Raw genomic sequence first — 20,567 nt, forward strand, 5'->3', positions numbered from 1 at the left:
ACTTATAAAGCCATAACCGCACGCTACATCATGCGTCAGCTAACCCTGCAATTGACCAGTGACACCAGCGCTCATTGGATATCGTAATCGTCTATACTACGCCCTACTCGTTTATCATTGTCTTTGCCACCCTAATTACCTTTAGTATGTTAAATGATCGAACGTCTGTTATTATTACAAAAATTGAGTACCGCAGGCAGTTAGTGAATTTGAATTATATCACGAAGCCTTAGAAAATAATATTAATACTGACCCTAACAACTTTTGAAAGTATTCTAGATAAAACAATAATAAAACATCAGCACTTTACATGATATATTTTATGCTTTTATCAAACATTTCAATTCTGCCTTTCAAATGTTAAACTCCTCTATACATTACCCAAATCAAATGGAAATTTTGCTTTTTCTCTAACATATATAAAGGCTGCTCTAATTATCTCTATGTTCTCTTGTTTACAATTTTTATTCTTAGTATCAAAAAGAACATATTTCCTGATCAATTCAAAGAAGCAATTATTACTTCAATCTTTAAATCAGGTAATACAAACTCATTGGAAAACCATAGACCTATATGTGTATTTAACTTAGTTGCTAAAATATTTGAAAATTTACTTTAGACTTGCCTTCCACAACAATTTTTGCAGACAAACTTAGGGTGTCTGCAGATTTTTTAAAAATTTAAGATGTATAGAACCAGATGTGTCAACCAGTTTTTTTTTCTATATCTTTGGAAAAATCCCTTTAAACGTATAAAAAATGCAACTATAATTATAACTATATTGTGTGTACGCTTAGAATATTGAAAGCCTTTCAATATTCCAAGTTTATACGAGTATAATAAACTATGGATTTCTTCTATTCTTTTCTCCATGATACTTTCTCTGGTTGTGTAATAGGTATATATTAATCTAAAACATATTAGTATAGCATCAAAATAAAAAGAATAATAAATAGCACAACACAAATATTACCAGTAAGAAATCAAAATCTAAAATATGTGCATTATTATTGCTTAAGCAGTACTTACATTACTAATTCAAACAATAGACATGACATAGTGTATATCAAAACATAACTAAGTTCAAAAATGCTCTGTGAAGTATTCCTCCAAGCTAGAAAATGCCTTATCAAATCAAATCAAATCGTTTATTTGTCAAAATAAGAAAAAAAAATACATTTTATGAAAAAAAAAATCGATTATAAAAAAAAACCACTTCACATGTTCCTTATATTAAGGAAAGCACATGTGAACTATCCTATACATAACAGACAAAACAATTTCTAAATAATTCCATATAAAAACTAAACTAAAAAAAAACAATTAATGCATGGCAGATGCACTATCATTAGTATTTACTCTATGAAAGAATTTAAAACGACTACAAGAAATATAATGTTGAGTTGAATGGAAAAAACAAAAAATTAGCAGTTAGGCAGGCAGAAGCAAGGGGTGACAGTAAGGGCAGCCTGGCCGCGGGAAAAGCGAGAAAAAAAAAAGAATAATATAATATGATATGACACTGAAGTCAGTATGTTGTAATATTAATGACATGTTTGATTTCCTAAGCTTGAGAACCTTGTTCATAGAGTAATTCTAATCTGACATGCTTTGAGAAACACTTCTTGCTACGTGTTTTGATCTGTTCCGGCAGTTGGTCCCACAAGTGCGCAGCAACAAAAGAGAATGAGCGTTGAAATGATGCTGAGGGATTACAAATTTGTGATTAAACCTAGTGTTGCGAATATGACTGGCAGGCCTTAAAATATTTCTTAAATATGTAGGCTTATTATTATTTATAATGCGTTAGTGGCTTTTTAAGGTTTTAGTCTTTTTAATGTCCTATTTTTTTCTTTCAATACTAATTATTATGGTTTTAGGCCTGATGATGCTCTGAATAGAGCGAAACACGTGTAGCTTTAAGTAAATGTTGTGAGACCGTGACTTTGTGTTTTTCATTGTTTTTCGTCTGTTGTATACGTCGGTCTCTTTGTGAAAAATGGATGAGATTTTCTTATTATTATTTCTTATTTATAATGCGGTAAATAAAATTATACATATGAAGTTTTCTCCGGTTTTCCATATTTAAAATATTTACTCTATTCATATGTGGTGTAATGTGTTCTCTAAAATTTATATTAAAAGAAAGTCTTAGACAGGTATTTTGTACCTTTTGTATCATTATTTTTACGTGTGACAGCAAATAATTATTGTATACAGTGTCACCATAATCAAAAAGATACAGAACTAAAGTGTCACACAACATATATTTTTTTAGCTTATATAGATATTTAAGACGCCAATAGGCAGCTTTTAATTTTATTTAAATATGAAGCTTAAAAGTAAGTGCATTATCTATAATAATACCGAGATTTTTTGCTTGGTTAACAACTGGAATTTTATTACCTGAAATGCTAATATCTAAATTATGTTCAATATCTCTTCTAATGTTTTTACTTCCTAGCACTATAACTTGCGTTTTCGCGGAATTGAATTTAAGATTGTGGTCTCTTGCGAAGGTTTTAATGCTTTTTAGATCGGATATGAGGGAGTTTTGTGTCGTTTCAATATTTTCCTTATTTATTGGTATATAGATTTGCGAATCGTCAGCATATTGTTGCCAAGTGGCATGTTTGACTACCTTATACATATCCGCAACATAAATTGAGAATAATCAAGGTGAAATGACTGAGCCTTGTGGCACCCCGCAAGAGATTGTCTGAAATTCTGAGTACCTCGTGATACCCGCCCCTCCGGGAATGGCCACTTGACACTCTCGACTGTTAAAATAATTTTTAAAAAATTGTACAGTATTCGCTGAGAGGCCAAAATAGTGCAATTTCGCTAGTAACACGTCGTGATTTACCGTGTCAAAGGCCTTACTAAAGTCGAGAGTAGAGCCATGCAGGTGCCAGATTTCTGTTCCTCACTGGAGCGAACATCATTTAATATTTTTGTAAGCCAAGTACTCGTGCTGTACCCCATACGAAATCCTGACTGGCATTCTAGAAGAATTTTATGGACTTCTGCACAATGACCAAGCTCAATGGAAATGTGTTTTTCAATAATTTTCGACATAGCAGGTAAAATACTGATTGGTCTGAGATCATTTAGTTCTAGGGGATTTGAAACTTTTGAAATTGGTTTGATTATGGCTCTTTTCCAAATTGTGGAATATCTGTCATTAACAATACATGAATTTAAAATATTTAACAGCGGATTTAAGCAAAAAGGCAAACACAACTTTACATCTCTCATTGATATACCCTCCGTACCGGTTGCGTTAGACTTTAAGTTAAAAATATTTTTTCTTAAGGTATCAGAGTCTAAGAGAGGAATGCTAAACATCTCATTAGTAAATCTACTATTTTTGTAAAAATGTAGTAGCTCTAATGATGTAGAGTCAGCCATATTGGAGTGGCTCAAAAAGAAATCATGAATGAGGGAAGCATTATTTAAATTTTCTGGCAGTTCTAATAGGTGGTTTTTATCACGTGTTAGTTTTAGCTTGCCAGCAGTTACCCAAAATTCTTTTCCTCTTTGATGCGCTACTTGCTTAAAGAATGCTATTTTTTCTCTGATAATTGCATGCTTAGTGTAGTTTCTTGGTTGCCTGTAATACTGTAAGTGCGCTTCTGATTTTGATTTTTGGTATTTTTTGAGAGCCTTGTCTCTTAGTCTAATCATAGTTTTTATATTGTGAGTAATCCACGGATTAAATGGATTTTCAACTAGGAGTTTATATTTAAGTGGTGCATATTTATTCAAGTGATTTAAGATCTTGCTATTAAATATATTTACTTTATCATCAACTTGGACACTATTGTAAAAAAAAAAGACTTTATACAAGTCGTCCCATTGGATCAAAAATCCATCCGCAATAAAATCAGTCATATTTATATTATTATAGTGTCTAAATAATACCCTTTTCTTGGGGCCAACTATTTTAGGCTTTTGGAACAGGCAAAATATGAGATTGTGGTCTGTTAAAGATTCAGATACTGCTTCGGCCTTGGAGTGAACGGATAACAAGTTCTGGGTGGCAATAATTATATCGAGAAGGGTAGAGGTATTCGTATTTAAGTTAGTCCTGGTAGGCTCCAAGATTCGCTGGGAGAGGTTAAAAATGTCCATAATTTAAGTCGGTTGACATGCGGAGACTGTGATAAAAAATTAATGTTCAGATCACCAACAAGTATTATATTATCAAATTGTGTAACTACCCCTGTTAAAATGTCTTCCAAATTATGTATGAATTCGGGATTCCTTATGAAGCAGGATTGTTTTTACCTGCTGTCGTTTATATGTTTGAATCTTCCGTAATGACTGGGGAAGATGATTAAATATTTTTTGCTCTTGTAAAAATTTGGGTTTTGTGTCAAACTAGAATTAGGTATTGATAAATTTACGTTAAAAGATGATTATTATACTATTATTTATTATTATGCTATTATTTAGGTTAACAGAGTTAAATACAGAGTTATATTTCGTATACACTAAGCAAGCAGTCCCAATAATAAAAATTGAAGGGAGTTTGAATACATTTTCCTTTATAAAATAAGGCCTACATAAGTCTCTTAAATTAAAGCCGACACAGATATATATTTGTAACACGCTTCTGTAAAATGACACAGAAGTAAATAAAAAAAGAGATGAGTTGCTCTAGAAGCAAACCCCATAAGCCAGGTGAGAATTAAACAAGACAAAGTAACCTTTCCTAGCAATACTCTTATTTAGCTCGCACTTAATTATTCTAATCGCAAAATAGCCAGATGTCAACTTAGTGCAAAGCTTCTCCATGTGTTTATCAAATTTTAGTTTATCATCAATAAACAACCCTAAAAATTTATTACAATTTGTGACATTAACATGCTGTGGACCCAGATGCACATCATCTAAACTATACTTGAAATTTAAGATATTTATCTTTGAGAGATTTGATTAAAAGACAAACGGTTAACATCACACCATGTTCTAACATTTGCCAAATCCTGGTTTATCACAATGCTGAGGGCATGTGAATCTGTGCCACTCAAAAGAAGTGTAGCGTCATCAGCAAATGATGTGCACCGCCCATGTTGTAGTACCAACGGTAGATCATTTATATATATATTAGGAATAAAAGCGGACCAAGCACAGAACCCGGAGGCACACCCACAGTAACACCCAACTCGACTCCGACTCACTTTCACCAAAACGCACCCTCTTATTAGATAAAAAGGACTTTATCCAATTAAGTATAAAACCTCTAAGTCCATAAAATACCAATTTTTGTAGTAGAATTTTTGTAGTGAAAGGCCTTTGTCAAATTGCAAAAAACCACTGCTGAACCCTCACCATTATTAAGTCCCAGGTAAAATTTTTCCAGCATGTGGAAAATGGCATCATTTGTGTTTTTGCCCGACTAAAAAGCAAACTGTGATTCATTTAAAACTCCCTTTGCTTCTAGGAATTTAACCATTCTATTTCTTAGTAGCTTTTCCGTAATTTTAGATAATGATGGTAGTAACGATATTGGCCTGTAATTGGCCGCAATATCTTCACTCTGCTTAAAAATACTAATTACAGTCGGAAGAGGAAGCCTGACTTAGGAATCATCATGATACGGTTGTATATAGAGTCATCATGATACAGATGATCAAAAAACAATAAAGAGGAGAAAATTAAAAAGTAGATCCGTATAGCAGTGTCATTTTTATTTTTAGAATAGGAAAAACCGGACACACAAAATCTGGAACACGCGGGATTAATGACTCAAAAATTTAAATTCTGCGTTTAGGATCCGTAGAAAATAATAGTACGCAGTAACACTTCAACTGAATACGATCCTGTCAATCTCAGCTGGCCTTGTACTTGTAGAAGGATCAGCTGATAAGGTCTATCAGCTGACCCTTCTACAATTTAAAAAACAAACTGTCGCTTTTTTGCTCCCTTGATGTTTATGTTATAGAAAATATAAATAATTATTTGTATATTTAATATAAATTTTAACTTTGTAAAAAATGTCCAAAACTGTATGTGTGTTATCTAGAACTTCAAAGAAACTAATCGCTAAATTGGAAGAGCTGTTACCTTTAGTCAACTTCATTGATGTATCATTAACAGGTAAAGTAAAGAAAATTTTAACTCGTAAGTAAAAAAGTAGTTCTCGAAAAGTAATTTATTAATGTGTACTATATTTATGTAACCCAATAATAACTATCTAACTAAAAACATATAAAAGATTTAGTACAATAATAATAATAATGAAAAATAAAACAGATTTCCTTAAGCATAACGAGAGCATAACAAAAAAATAAAAATTACATTCTATTTAAAATGGACATAACTATTGGCACACCAAATAAAAATAAAATTTAATCCCAGTTCTAATACCTATTTTGTAGGACCTCCTTTTCTTTTTATAATATGAGTGAGTGTCCTTTTCATTGAATGGACCAGCTTTTGCATATAGGAAAGCTCAAAACTATTCCATTCTTGCAGCAAAACACATTTAAGCTCTTCCTTACTGGAAATATGGTGTTTCCTTATTCGTTTTCCTAGCTCACTCCAAAGATTTTTGATCGGGTTGACATCTGGAGATTGAGGAGATGTATTTAAAGTATGAGGGACATTAAACGCAATCCACTGCTTGACTATATATGCTGTATGTTTCAGATTCTTGTCCTGTTGAAAGTAATAATCATTTGCCAAATTAAGTTTTTCCATACTAGCTCTTAAGTTTTTTTTAGAATATTTAAATATATATTTTTGTCCATAATACCATCTATAAAAACCAGATTTCCAACCCCTCCTGATGACATACAGCCCCACACTAGTACACTACCACCACCATGTTTCACAGTCTTATGCAGATTTTGTACATCTAGTTCACAATTGGGCTTCCTCCACACAGTCACTTTTCCATCTGAATGAAAAATGTTGAATTTACTTTCATCAGAGAATATTACTTTGTCCCAAAATATATTATCTTGGTGAAAGTGTGCATTCGCAAATTCAAGACGCTTTTTTTGGTTAACCTTATTAATAAATGGTTTATTCCAAGCCCAAGCTACTCTGGCACTATATCCAGCCCTATGAGCCGCAATTTCAGAAGCGCTAGTTCGAGTATTTTGCTTAATTTTATTCACAATTTTTCTTTCTTGCCTCTCCGTTAACTTTGCGGACATCCAGTTCTAGGCTTATTTTTGAAATTTTCTGCAGTTTCAAACCTTTTTAAGGCACTACGCACAGTAAATCGACTTTTCTTCACAATTTGGGCAATCGCTGAATTCGATTTACTCTCTTTTCGCTGCTGTACAATTATTTTTCGCTCGGATTCCGTCGTTTCTTGGCCTTTGCGAGCCATATTTGCAATGTATGCACTTAAAATAAGCACTAAACCTGAAGAAATATTTTACTTCATATAAATATTCTGTTAAAGAATGTAAAAAAACTGCTTCAAAATTCTCACATACAAGGCACCTATTTTTAAACACTTTGTAACCATGTGTGCCAATACTTTTGTCCATGGGATTTTTGATAGAATTTTAATATGGGTTCTTTTGTAAAGCCTTTATTTATTAAATTTATATTAAATATTAAGAAACGAATCCTCTTGGGTATACACTTTAAATTAGAAAATATTTAAATGTAATAGGTCTAGTAGCTTAAGAGGACAGATACAAATTTTAATAAAAATCAACATGTGCCAATACTTTTGTCCCTCACTGTATCTCTTTTAAAATTGGCAATCGAGTTGCTACTTGCATGATCATTGTGTTGGATAGAAATGATTTTATAAAAAATAAAATAAAACTTCAGATTTGACTCCACTAAAAACTTCAAAAGTAATCCTAGCTGATTATGACCTAATCGGACCTCATTTATACGATCTCAAGCACACCCAATGGGTACAAGGAACGTGGGCTGGGCTGGATTTTTTGTGGCCTTTCATAAAAAAAGATGACCCACCAAAGTTTCCAATTTTGCGTACATCTGGAGAAAATTTTGGTAGGCTGATGGGAGAATATGTATATGCTAATATTGTGTTTCAAGAGCGTCAGTATTTTAAGGTAAGATTTGAAAGAGTATGTATGATTTCTGCACCATTGCACCATATAGGGCAAAGTTTTTGAACAGACTTTCATAAATGAGTGTTACAAGAAAAAGTTTGTTTAAGCTATAATTTGAAATGAAGTTCTAACCGTCTTTGTCTGAGCATGAGTAAAACTCACATCATTGGGCTTAGATGTGACATAAATGGTCTTCTCTTAGATGGTCATGCATTGCCAGAAACTACAATATCTAAGTTTTTGGGTAAACTAATTGAGCAGGAATTACTTTTTAAAAATCATATACAGTGTGTGTCAGCCAAATGGAATAAATTAGCTAATAAATAGACGGGAGCGTGTTGGAAAAAACGCTCGAACAAGTCGATTGGTTTTTATAGTTGCGCATTTTTTTTCATAAAAACTTTTTATACAGGGAGTATCAGATAACGGTGGCCAATACCAACTTGCTTAGTTTAAACATAACACCCGGTATGTCAGCGGGTTTAGTTTTGTATACAATAGTTTTCAGATATCCCCTTAAAAAAAAGTCTAATGGCGTCAGATCGGGAGACCGTGCTGGCCATTCCATCGATCCTCGCCTACCTATCCACCGATCTGGAAATATTTGGTTGAGGTACTGCCGGACATTTATTTGTTAGTGGGGTGGTGCTCCATCTTGTTGAACCCATATCATATTCGCTGGAACTTGTGGGTTTCCTGGATCAGGATACAAGTTGGCCACTACATTATTTCAAAGCAATTCTAAATAATTATCGCCATTCAAATTGTCCTCAATAAAAAAGGGACCTATGATCTGATCTTCAATAATTCCTGCCCACACGTTAACCTTTTCAGGGTATTGAGTATTGTCTTCTCTCGTTCAGCGAGGATTTTCCCTGGACCAATAAGGTGCACCAAAGGCGCACTCATCAGAAAACATAACATGTTCTACTTGGATCACATTGCTGTCTAACATTGCCATCACTTGTACACAAAAATACATTCTCTTGTCAAAATCGTCTTCCGTGAGCTCCTGGGTGGGTATAATTTTATAGGTATGCATTTTGTTTTCTTTTAATATTCTAATAACTGATGAATAGCTAATATCGAGTACTGGGGCTGCTTTCCGAGTAGATGTAGGTGGGTGTTCCTCAAACTCAAGTATAACAGCCAATTTGGTATCCTCACTTGTTGCATTGGCAGCTGCTTTTTTTACCTGCCTAATATTGCTCAGCTCGCGGAATTTTTCTATTTTACTAATTGTCCCTTGGGTTAAAGGCGGCAAATTTAGAATATTTTCGTGAAATAAGCGAGTTACTTCCATTTGCGTCCGTGTATTATCTCCATAGCTCATCATCTGTAGAATTGTTATTTTGTGTATTTCTGTTAAATGAACCATTTTTCTGGCTTGTAGTTAATGAAATTCAAACCACTATAGTACTGACGACTACTTCTGTTATGCAACATGAGTCAACATTAAGTCTGGCATTTTAAACCAAAGTAAACAACAATTTTTAGTTTTTTTTTATTCTCATATCAATAAAAAGGAATGCTGAAATAGTTTTTGCTTGCTTTATCATTACCAAGACCTAAATGGGCAAGAAGTATTAAGTGAGTTGCATAGAATCTTGAAAAATAAACAATTTTCTTTTCTAAATGTTATTTTTTTGAGTTTTACTTAATATTCCCGAAACAGTCAAAGATCTAAAAATTTTTAGAGGAATCTAAAAATTAATTAACATACAGGGTGTTATGTTTAAACTAAGCAAGTTGGTATTGACCACCGTTATCTGATACACCCTGTGTAAAAAGTTTTTATGAAAGAAAATGCGCAACTATAAAAACCAATCGACGTGTTCGAGCGTTTTTTCCAACACGCTCCCATCTATTTATTAGCTAATTTATTCCATTTGGCTGACACACACTGTATTATCATTAGGAAGAAAGCCCTCATCAGGATGTTTTGGTGTGCAAGTGGTAAGGGAAGAATTGGATCAACAACTAGCCCAGACAGTTTACTTCTCATTATTTGAGCCTCATCACCTTAGGTATAATATACCATTCTGAGGTGTTGCTAATCAGGGTTTACTAAACTTAGTTGTTCTTCAAAAAAAAGCAATCCGCTTTATTGTCAATATAACACAAAGAGAATTATGTAGACCCTACTTTGTGACTTAAAGAATTTCAACTAACTACTGGAGACATATTCCTTTATGCCAAACCCCAAAGGCAAGAGTACACCCTCAAAAACAATAAAAATCATGCATATAAACACCCGATCTGTACGAAATAAAGCCCAAATGCTTGAGGCGTTCTTAGAAGACAAGTCATTTGATATCGTTTGTCTCTCGGAACATTGGCTTAAACAGGAAGAAGCAGAAGTTCTACAGCTTGGTAGTTACAAACAAGCTAGCCTATACTCGAGAGCATCCTTTAATGGTGGGCGGGTAGGTATATATACTAAGAATTGTTTTAAAGTAACAGATTATGATGTAAAAATGTTTTGTGTAGAAAAATGAGAATGTAGAGTGTAGTAGTTGTGTAGAGAATGTTGTGCAGCATTTTTAAATGACTTAAATGTATATGTTTTAGCATTATATAGGTCTCCTCAGGAAATTTCCAACAATTCCTAAATTCAATTGAATCAATTATAAATAAAATTGGTATACATAAAAAAAAATTTTTGTTGGAGATTTTAATGTCCACTTTAATACTGATCAGCAGAATTTCCTTGACCTTTCTGACATAATGGGGAGCTATGGTTTTAAACAAACTATAACAGACCATACAAGGGCTGGAGCTTGTCTGGACAACATTTTTATAAATTTCAGTACCGATTCCTTTAAATCCAGTTTGATATTGGGGTGTCAGATCATCTTGGACAGGAGCTCGAAGTGATCATTGAGAGTATTATTGGTGGGACTCTGCACCACCATAAGGTATGTAGGCCTATGACCCAAGGAGGTATCTTGTCTTTCTTTAAACTGGTTTTCTCATATAACTGGAATTTTGTGACAGAGGAGAGTATAGCTGTCAATGACTGTTTCAAAATATTTCTATCTTCTCTAGAAAAATCATATACTCAATCTTTTCCCCTGAAAACATATAGGGTGAGGACCGATCAGAGAAATACAATAACTTGGTTTGACGATAACCTAAGGGCCATGTGGGATCATCTGCAGTTGCTGAGTAGAGTGTCTTGACAATACAAAAACAGAAATTTTGAGGGGGAGTTTAAGGACCTTCAAAATCTAGAGACCTAAATCATCTCATCAGCTTCTAATCCAACTAAGGCCGTATGGCAAGTTGTTAATGGTAGTGTATAGGTACGTCAAAAACAAAAAAATCTTGAAAGTACTTTAACGGCTGACGATTTCAATAATTTCTTTTCACGTATTGCCCATGATACTGTTAGAGACATTCCACTGTCGCAGGGTGACCCAATCCAAAGTCTCTCTGTTCTGGGTATGCCGGAGAATGTGTTCTTTTTCTCCCCTGTATCATTCATAAAAGTAAGAGAGATTATTGATGGCTGAAAAAATAAGATTAGTCAAGACATCTATGGGCTAAATGACAAATTAATTAAGTCTGTTAAAAACATTATCATAGCTCCAGTAACAAAACTAATAAACAGATGCTTCAGGGAGAACACTTTTCCAGGTGTGCTCGGATCAGCCAAGGTAATACCTATTTTTAAAAAGGGTTATCCTGATGCTGCCCATAATCTCAAAAATCTTTAAAAAATGTATTGCTGCTCAACTTGTGAAATTTTTTGAGGGTAACAATCTTTTTACATCCAGCCAGTTTGGTTTCAGGAAGGGTAAAAGTACCACTATGGCCATTTTAGACTTAGTTGATTACTTGCTAAATGCTTTTGATAGCTTGCAATATGGCAGTGTCTTGTTCTGCGATCTGAGCAAGGCATTCAACTATGTTCCCCATAACATATTGCTGCAAAAACTTTCTAAATATGGACTCAGTCCCAACAGTGTTAAACTTATCGCTTCCTATCTGGCCAATAGAGATCAGATGGTAAGTGTTGGAGGGGAGTCATCAGCAAAAAGTGAGATAACCATAGGTGCTCCCCAAGGATCTGTTTTGGGGCCTATCCTCTTAAATGACCTACCATTAACTGAACCATCTGGTAAATTCACTATTTTTGCTGATGACACAACAGTGACATGTGCTGAAGATACTCTTGAGACCGTAGAGAGGAAATTGAGAGTATTGCAGGGGGAATTCAGGAATGGTTTAACATGAACCGATTGCATCTCAACGCAGACAAGACCAGCAAAGTTATTTTTACTCTGAGACCAGCTGACATATCAAAGGATTTTTCTGTTAAGTTTCTGGGAGTTTTATTGGATCCTCTACTTCACTGGCATTCCCACATTAATATTGTTGCCGGAAGGCTAAAAACATCTATATATGCCCTTCGTCGCCTAGCTGGATGTTTATCTGAATCTGGCTTAAGAACAGCCTATTTTGGCACCTTCCATCCCTTAGCCACATATGCTATTCTAGTGTGGGGCCATGCCCCACAAACAAAAAGGTTGTTTTCACTACAGAGAAGGGCAATCAGAATTTTGGGTAGGCTGGGTTGCAGGGAGGATTGTAGATCTGTTTTCTCTATGAAGGGAATACTTACCCTACCTTTCGTATATATATTGGAAAATCTTTTATGGGTACACAGGAATAGGGATTGGTTTATTAGAATGATGATTAACTCAAATAGTGATAGTGTTTAGCTGTTAACTTATATAATAAAATTCCTACCGACTATGTGGATTTAGATTTGGAACGTTTTAGGAATAAAATAAAACAAATTCTATTCTATATTGTGATATTGAGTACCTATATTGCATTTTATTTAAGACATATAGTGATTGTGTATTATTCATAGTATGTATATCAATCCCTGTGTTTTGGTTTTAATGAGTTTTATGTAGTATTTTAGGAAAAATTTTATTATCAATTTTTATAAACAGTCACCCTATTTTTTAACTTTTACTTTGTAATTCTTGACTTGTGTGAATACTATTTTGTATATTGGCATTAATAAATTCATTGATTGATTGATTTATCTTTAAAAACTGTGATGAATTCCGAGGGCAAGTTCAATAAAAAACAAAATCTCAATCAACTAGGAATCGGCATTCGTTTATAAATGAACATCTTGACAATAATAACTTGGGAAAAATTTTAAAAATCGTAGCAGGCTGCAAGGTCCAACACAAGTGCATGTGACTCGTCGGAAATTTAATTTACCCTTACCGATTCCTAACAGTACTTTGGTGAAGAGGTCATAGTTGTATGAGGGTCGAAAAGTTTTTAATAATTTGCCTATTGGTTTAAAAGCAACTAATTCGCTAAGGACTTTTAGAGGATTGCTGAAAAAGTCACTTTTAAGAAAACCTTATTATAACTTGGAAGAGTTCTACCGGGACGTCCTTGAGGATATTGTATAGTTTTATGGGTTCCTTTCTTGTTGTGAATGTGGCTTGAGTTTTATTTATATATGCTTTTTAATTAGTTTTATAGTTTATGATATACCTTTTAATTTTTACTTTTTGTACTTTTAATTTTACCAGATTTTGATAATTTATTCTGTTCTACTGTTTCATAATTGGTTTTATAACTTAAATCATGTTTTACCACTACTTTGTATATTTTGCTACTTTATTCAGGTATAATTATTTTCATTCATTTTGTTAAGCTATATTTTGAGTATCAGTACATATATCGTGCTTTGTTAACAAAAATGTATATTCTTTTTAAACAATAAAGCACTTTTTGACTTTGACTTTCTTAAACAGAATCAAATGAACTCAATGCTTGCAATCAATAATATTAGTTTTCTTGTCAATAATTAATGAAAATGAAGAAAAATTTAAAGGTTAAATTATTTACAGTGAAGTTAAATTGTTCTTAATACAACAAAGTCGTAGTTACTACGAATGATTTATTTTGCACGTGTACCTACCATAAATCTTTAAATATTAGGCAGGTAATTTATACATTCGCATAATGACGCAAAATAAGTCTCTTCTTTTTTGTGTAGGTACCAGAAACTATTTATAAATACTTGCATTTTCAAAAAAAAAAAAACTCATTTTCAATCAATCATTGTAAACCAACAAAAATACGCTTCAGTTTTAAACAACAAACATTATTTCTGTCATATGTAGTTCCAAAAATCGAAGAACTTCAGCCAACCAATTTACCTATTCACCTGCCAATTAATAACACCACAATAGCACCAGAAAATTTCCACCTGCAAATTAACTAATCCCAGAACATTTCGGAAAGAACTGTTGGAGTTCTAATGCTTAGATTAACAGTGAAAAAGCACGGATAATTATTTGTAATATTTAGATTTACTTCCAGGTATTCTAACATTTTTTGTTCATGTGCTCCTTTTTTACTCTAAATGATCCCCGTACTGTTATTCTTGTTTTTCTTCCTCTTATAATCCAAAAAATTATTTTAAACTCGTTCACTAATCAAAAACAATAAGATTTAATCTATTTCACGTTTAATAGCTTTTCATACTTTTTTTAGATTAGAGAAAACCAGCAACGGAAAATCTGGGACCGTGATGTGTCTCCTCACGACTACCGAGGAATGAACGACTTAAAAATCGGTATACTGGGGTTAGGATCGATAGGAAATTATAGTAAGCAAAATGTATTTTATAAATTTTATTTTAAAGTACTTAAATAAAGATTCTTGCTGATATTGTTACAGTAAGCAAAACTTTAAACCAACTGGGCGCCACAATATATGGTCTGGGGCGCAGAGAGTCAATTCCATTAGAAACGGATGAGTACAGGCATGTATCCACATATTTTTCTCAGCAGAACCTGTCAGGATTATTGGAGAGCGTAGATTATATCGTAAATGTATTGCCGAAAACTGAGGAAACTAATAATTTATTGGGCAATGGCATTTTGGAAAGATGTAAAGGTTTGTATTTATGAGGGTAAAATTTGAACGATACATAATTCGAGAAGACAATATTTAACGTAAGTTTGTTTTAATTAATAGGCAAAAACGTGATATTCATTAATATCGGACGAGGAAATATAATAAAGGAATCAGAATTGATACACGCGTTAAAAGAAAAGTGGATTTCTGGCGCAATTTTGGATGTATTTGAAACCGAACCATTACCAAAGGAAAGCCCCTTATGGGATTTTAATAATGTAAGGCATAAATAAGTTGTTTACTTTTTCTTTTGCAATTAATAATCATTTTAGGTTTTCATTACACCTCACGTATCAGGCAACAGTAGAGCTCAAGACGTGGCCGAGAAATTTAGGACTAATTATGAAAATTACGTAAAGGGACTACCATTTATTAATCAGATAGATTTCGAAAAAGGATATTAGCACACATAGGCACTTTAATGATTTTAAGAAGGAACCAAACAATTTAAAATTATATTTTATGTAAAATTTTACTTTATTGTTTCCTGAAAATAAGGCGAGAACTAGCATAAAGTGGCTATTTCATCCTTACTAAATCAAAAAATATTCATCTGGTTGTTAGAACTGACATGAGGGGAGAGATAGTCACATAAAAATAAATTTTATCTTTTATTTTTGAGTACATTTTATTCCTAATACCTATAATTCAAACCAATGCGAAATGAAAAACGGATGCTTTAGATAATTTTTAAATTTGCCAAAAGTGAGCGTTTTAATTTACACCTTAACGCACGATAAAAACGTTACATTAGTGTGAGGTGTGACATTCGTGAAGAATAAATAATAATGAACTGAAAAATCAAACGCTGCTGAGCTGAAAAGTGAAAATTTGAAAAATTCAAGAGCTGCGGCGGTCTAACCTCAATGACAAGGTTCTACCTGGTCGTTTGAGACGTCTTCTGTTCTGTCTAAAGGAAGAGTCGACGATATAAGAAGCCTTACAATTCCCAAGCTTGCAACTTGAACTGGAGGATGGTTGGCAGTATGTTAGAGGTGGTGTTCAGGTTTACAGGCGTTCGAATTTTGGGGTGCTGTTACACTTCTCAAAGTCGTTCTCTAGAGAAAAGCGTGAATTGTTATTTCTACAAGAAGTCCAGTTGCAACAAGGGAACGTTCTGTCGACATCCACCATCTTTGGAATCATTTCGGGACGAAGTGAGCTTAGGTAGAGGGCAGTGTAAAGATAATGGTAACGCCGCGAATACCAGCTGTGCTTCGTCAGTCAGCAATTATCGCGATGATACACCGCACAACATCTCTGGAGACGCGTGGAAAGTAAGCGAATCTTGCAAAACCATGGTCAGCCGATTATAATATAATAATAATATTTTCTTTATTGCCAACAAAATCAAAATAAATTTGACAAAGCAACGTCAAGCAGAAATGGTGAATTCCCTAAAATAGATTCACGATGAATATTGCATATAATAAGAAACATGATACAATCAAATACATATAGAATAAAATGAGATTGAATGACTAACAAACAGTAAAAGTTAAAAACAGCAACTACAAAGTTAAAATTACAATATCAATAAATGAAGTTCAAAATATATAGAATATGTACATATGTGTAACAGGTTCACAGGTCTGGCACATCAAAATCTAAATTTAAAATCATAAAAGCACTTATCTAAAAGAAACTGACTAGTGGCTTTCCTAAATTTAACACTATTATTAATGGATTTTATTTCTGGTGGTAATAACCCATATGCTTTAACTGCCATATAATAAGGACCCCTTTCAAAAAACGCTGAACCATGGGCTGGTGCCCGAAGATCTTCCCTCCCCCTTGTGATTACTGCAATATCAGTGCCATAATGGTCACTGTTTACTGAAAAAAGGTGTGGGTGCCTTTTGACAAACATCACCAAGGACATAAAGTAGATTGAAGGCACAGTCATTATGTTCAGTGATTCAAAATGTGGTTTGCATGATGTTCCAGGGCGCAACCCCAGCATAGCTCTGATGATCCTTTTCTGAACTACAAAAATTTGAGGGGCCACAGAGGATGATCCCCAAAACATCACACTATAGGCAATCAATGACTGCACCCCTGCAAAATAAAACTGTCTTATGGAATTTACTGTTAATGAATATTTTAGTCTTTGCACTAATGCACAAAAGATATTTAGTTTATATTGGAGCACCCTCACATGTTCCTCCCAGCCAAGAGTAGTGTCCAAGGTGACCCCTAAAAATTTAACTGTGTTTTCCACAGGCACTGATTTGCCTCGCATTTTCAAATAAACAGACTCTGTTAATTTGGGATTTTTCTGAAATAGCATTAGACCAGTCTTTTCGCAGTTCAGAATTAACCCTGCCCCATCACACCAATCCTGCATTGTCCCCGCTGCACATGAGCACTCGTTAGCCAGGCTCCCAAAATCCTGCCCCACCACGACAGCCGATGTATCATCAGCATACTGGCAGAGGAGTCCCGCAGCCACCTCATCTGAAAGTGAATTCACATACAATAGAAACAGCACAGGACCGAGAATCGAGCCCTGAGGTACACCTTGCGAAACAATAACTGGCTTAGAATAATAATTTCTATTGTCCTTTGAGATACACACAATTTGTTTTCTTTCCTCCAGGTAAGACCCCAGTAAAGCACCAGACAATCCTCTCAAACCATAGTGTTCCAATCTATGCAACAACATCCTATGATCAATGGTGTCAAAGGCCTTAGAAAGATCAAAAAAAAGCCCAGCCACCCTCCTGTTACAGTCAACATTGTTTATTATATGATTTATTGTTGTGAATATTGCCAATTGTGTTGATCGATTAGGTCTAAAGCCATACTGTTTATCAGAAAGTATATTATACTGATCTAAGAAGGTCATTAATCGGCTATATATAGCTCTTTCAAAAACCTTGGACAAGGAAGACAGAAGAGATACAGGTCTGTAATTCTCTAGTACCTGGGCATCTCCCTTTTTATGTACCGGCACAATTCTTGCAGCCTTAAGGGCAGAGGAAAATGTACCTGTTTGAAAACAAAGGTTTACTATGCTTGATATTGGTTTAGCTATGAATTTGGCTGAATGTTTCAAAATTATAGTTGGAATTTCATCTAGACCTACAGAAAATTTATTTGGCAAGTTGATTATGATACGAAAAATTTCCAAGCTATCTACAGGATCTAAAAATATGGTTTGAGTTATGGGGTTTTTTAAAGGTTTATGACTTGAAGGGTAGACAGTTGGGATATCAAATTGATTTATAAACAAATCCGCGATTGTTTGTGGATCTTCAGTTATATTTCCATTATGAGATATTTTAATTGTTTTATTGTTTTTTATGTTTTTATTGCACTCTTGATTAAAAATGGTCCAAGCAACTTTTGTTTTATTATCAGAAATAGCAATTTTATTTTCATTTATTGTGGTTTTATAATTTTGTAGATATTTGCGATAATTTTTCTTTTCAGTTTTAAATAATTGTTTATGCCTTTCACAATTTGTCATTTTTGACCATACATATAGATCTTTAATATACTTACCATAGTTTTTTATATTAGAATTAATCCAAGATTTGTCTTCTGTCTTTTTTTTTGGAAGTACAAAGAGGAAATGATTTATCAAAGTAGTAATAGAGTATTATAAAAACTTTCATATTTCCTGTTTGGATCGTTTATAGTTAGGATATCGTCCCATTTTTCCTCTTTGAGATAACCTACAAAACTTTGTATATTAGAAGGTGTAAAAAATCGTTTTTTAATATATAAAGCCTTTGTAATAGGCATATCATATTGATATGACATGATTTGCCCATAGTGATCTGAGACATGAGTTACAAAAATTTCAGATACTGACTGATCCAAATTACTAAAAATATTATCGAGCTGTGTACCTGAGTCAGGCCTAGTTACCCCATGAACTTGCGATTTAAGCCCAAAGCTCAGAATTAATTGTGATAGCAAAAAAGAATTTTCATTATTTACCAAAAAGTTTACATTAAAATCACCACAAATTATATAATGTTTCTTTGCTGAGTATGTTACTGTCAAAAGATCATTTAGTTTAGACAAAAAAACTTCAAAATTACCATTTGGAGATCTATAGATACATATAATTATAAAAAACTTATCCTTAATTAAGACCTGTGAACCTGTGTACTCAAAATCTTTTTCTACAATATTTATTTCCGTTTGAATTTTGCTTATGTTTAAGACAGGAGATAATTTATTTCTAATAAAAATTGCAGTTCCTCCTCCCCTAGACTCAGTCCTTGAAGAGTAATTTAGCATCAAATAATTATTTAGGCTAAACAGTTCCATAAAGTTATGCTGGAGCCAGTGTATTCAGAAATACAAAATAAATAATAAATAATAGAAGATAAATTATAGAAGAGGTCGCGTCGCTGACAGGCCAGTTGACAGTTTAAATCAGAATATTGGCGCTACTTTTAAATCGGACATGATTTGTAGTAAATAAATACAGTGTAAATAAACATCTCTAGTAGTCTTAAGTAATCGTGTTTAGTGTAAATTAATTACTTTACTATTTTCATGCAATCGAGTATTTAACTCTCACCGTATTAACGACCGGTAAAAATGCTACGATATTTTCAAAAAAAAAAACCCTAAAGCTTTCGTAGATTGAACAAAATTAAATTGTCGGTTCAACCATAGATAGAACGAGACAAATTATCAATTTGCCTCGTTATATTTTCGGTCCAACAAAAGGCATTTTTTAATATCTAAACGGTCGGTGTATTGAAAAAATAAATAAGTTTACTCTTATCAAAATTTATAAGTGTGTATTTTTTCCTAAATCTATTTGTTTAAAATCATAATTCAACAAATATTGATATTCAGTTTCGATAATCAAAATATTCCAATCCTACAATTTTAATTCGGATGTATAATGTATAAATATTAAATATGTATAATATAATGTAAGATACAGGGTTTGTCAAAAATAAAACGAGTATTAAAAGAATTCATAACTAATAAAATTTATTTTTAAGGAAAGGTTTTGATAAACATCGTCCACTGGTTTTCCATTTATATACACTGTGCCTACATTATTACATATCTTAATTACTCTTTTAGGAATGGAATATTCTTGTTAGCAATGCATCTCTGCTTATTGTTAATAATTTAAGTATTATATACACATTCAAAACTGAACATTTTCCTAGGCTGCTTTATGACATTTACTTTAAAATATGTGGGTGTGCCAACACATTTATACACAACATTTATACAAACCAAAATTTATAGGCGAGTTCTTTCTTTCCTACTAGCTTTTTTATAATTTATTATTTTTTTATCATTTCTGAAATATTGTAGTAAACATGACGTAGCAAATAACTTATATGCCACTTTGGAATCATTCTTTCTAAAAATATATGAGAAATTTACTCTTTTTAGTGGAGTAATCTATATTTTATTAATAACATAATTATAATATATAAGATATATAAAAAGCAACATTCTTGAAGATTCTTTTTTTAAATTTAATTGAGCATAATAAATTGGGATATAACGGGAAATTATGGATAGGAAAAAAGGTTTTTGAAAAAAAAACATCTCAGA

At 33.1% G+C, this 20,567-nt stretch overlaps 1 protein-coding gene across 1 annotated transcript; it reads left to right on the plus strand.

The window, feature by feature from the left end:
• The first annotated feature begins 5,869 nt into the window (after positions 1 to 5,869).
• Positions 5,870 to 15,634, plus strand: LOC126744848 (glyoxylate/hydroxypyruvate reductase A-like). The gene is made up of 6 exons (XM_050452408.1): positions 5,870 to 6,105; positions 7,804 to 8,054; positions 14,595 to 14,709; positions 14,781 to 14,999; positions 15,081 to 15,238; positions 15,293 to 15,634. Exons 1-6 carry the CDS (start codon positions 6,003 to 6,005, stop codon positions 15,422 to 15,424), a joined length of 978 nt encoding a protein of 325 aa, XP_050308365.1. The 5' UTR covers positions 5,870 to 6,002; the 3' UTR covers positions 15,425 to 15,634.
• The last annotated feature ends 4,933 nt before the right edge of the window (positions 15,635 to 20,567 follow it).

Source organism: Anthonomus grandis, chromosome 15 (genome assembly GCF_022605725.1).
Source record: "Anthonomus grandis grandis chromosome 15, icAntGran1.3, whole genome shotgun sequence".
Taxonomy (NCBI): domain Eukaryota; kingdom Metazoa; phylum Arthropoda; class Insecta; order Coleoptera; family Curculionidae; genus Anthonomus; species Anthonomus grandis.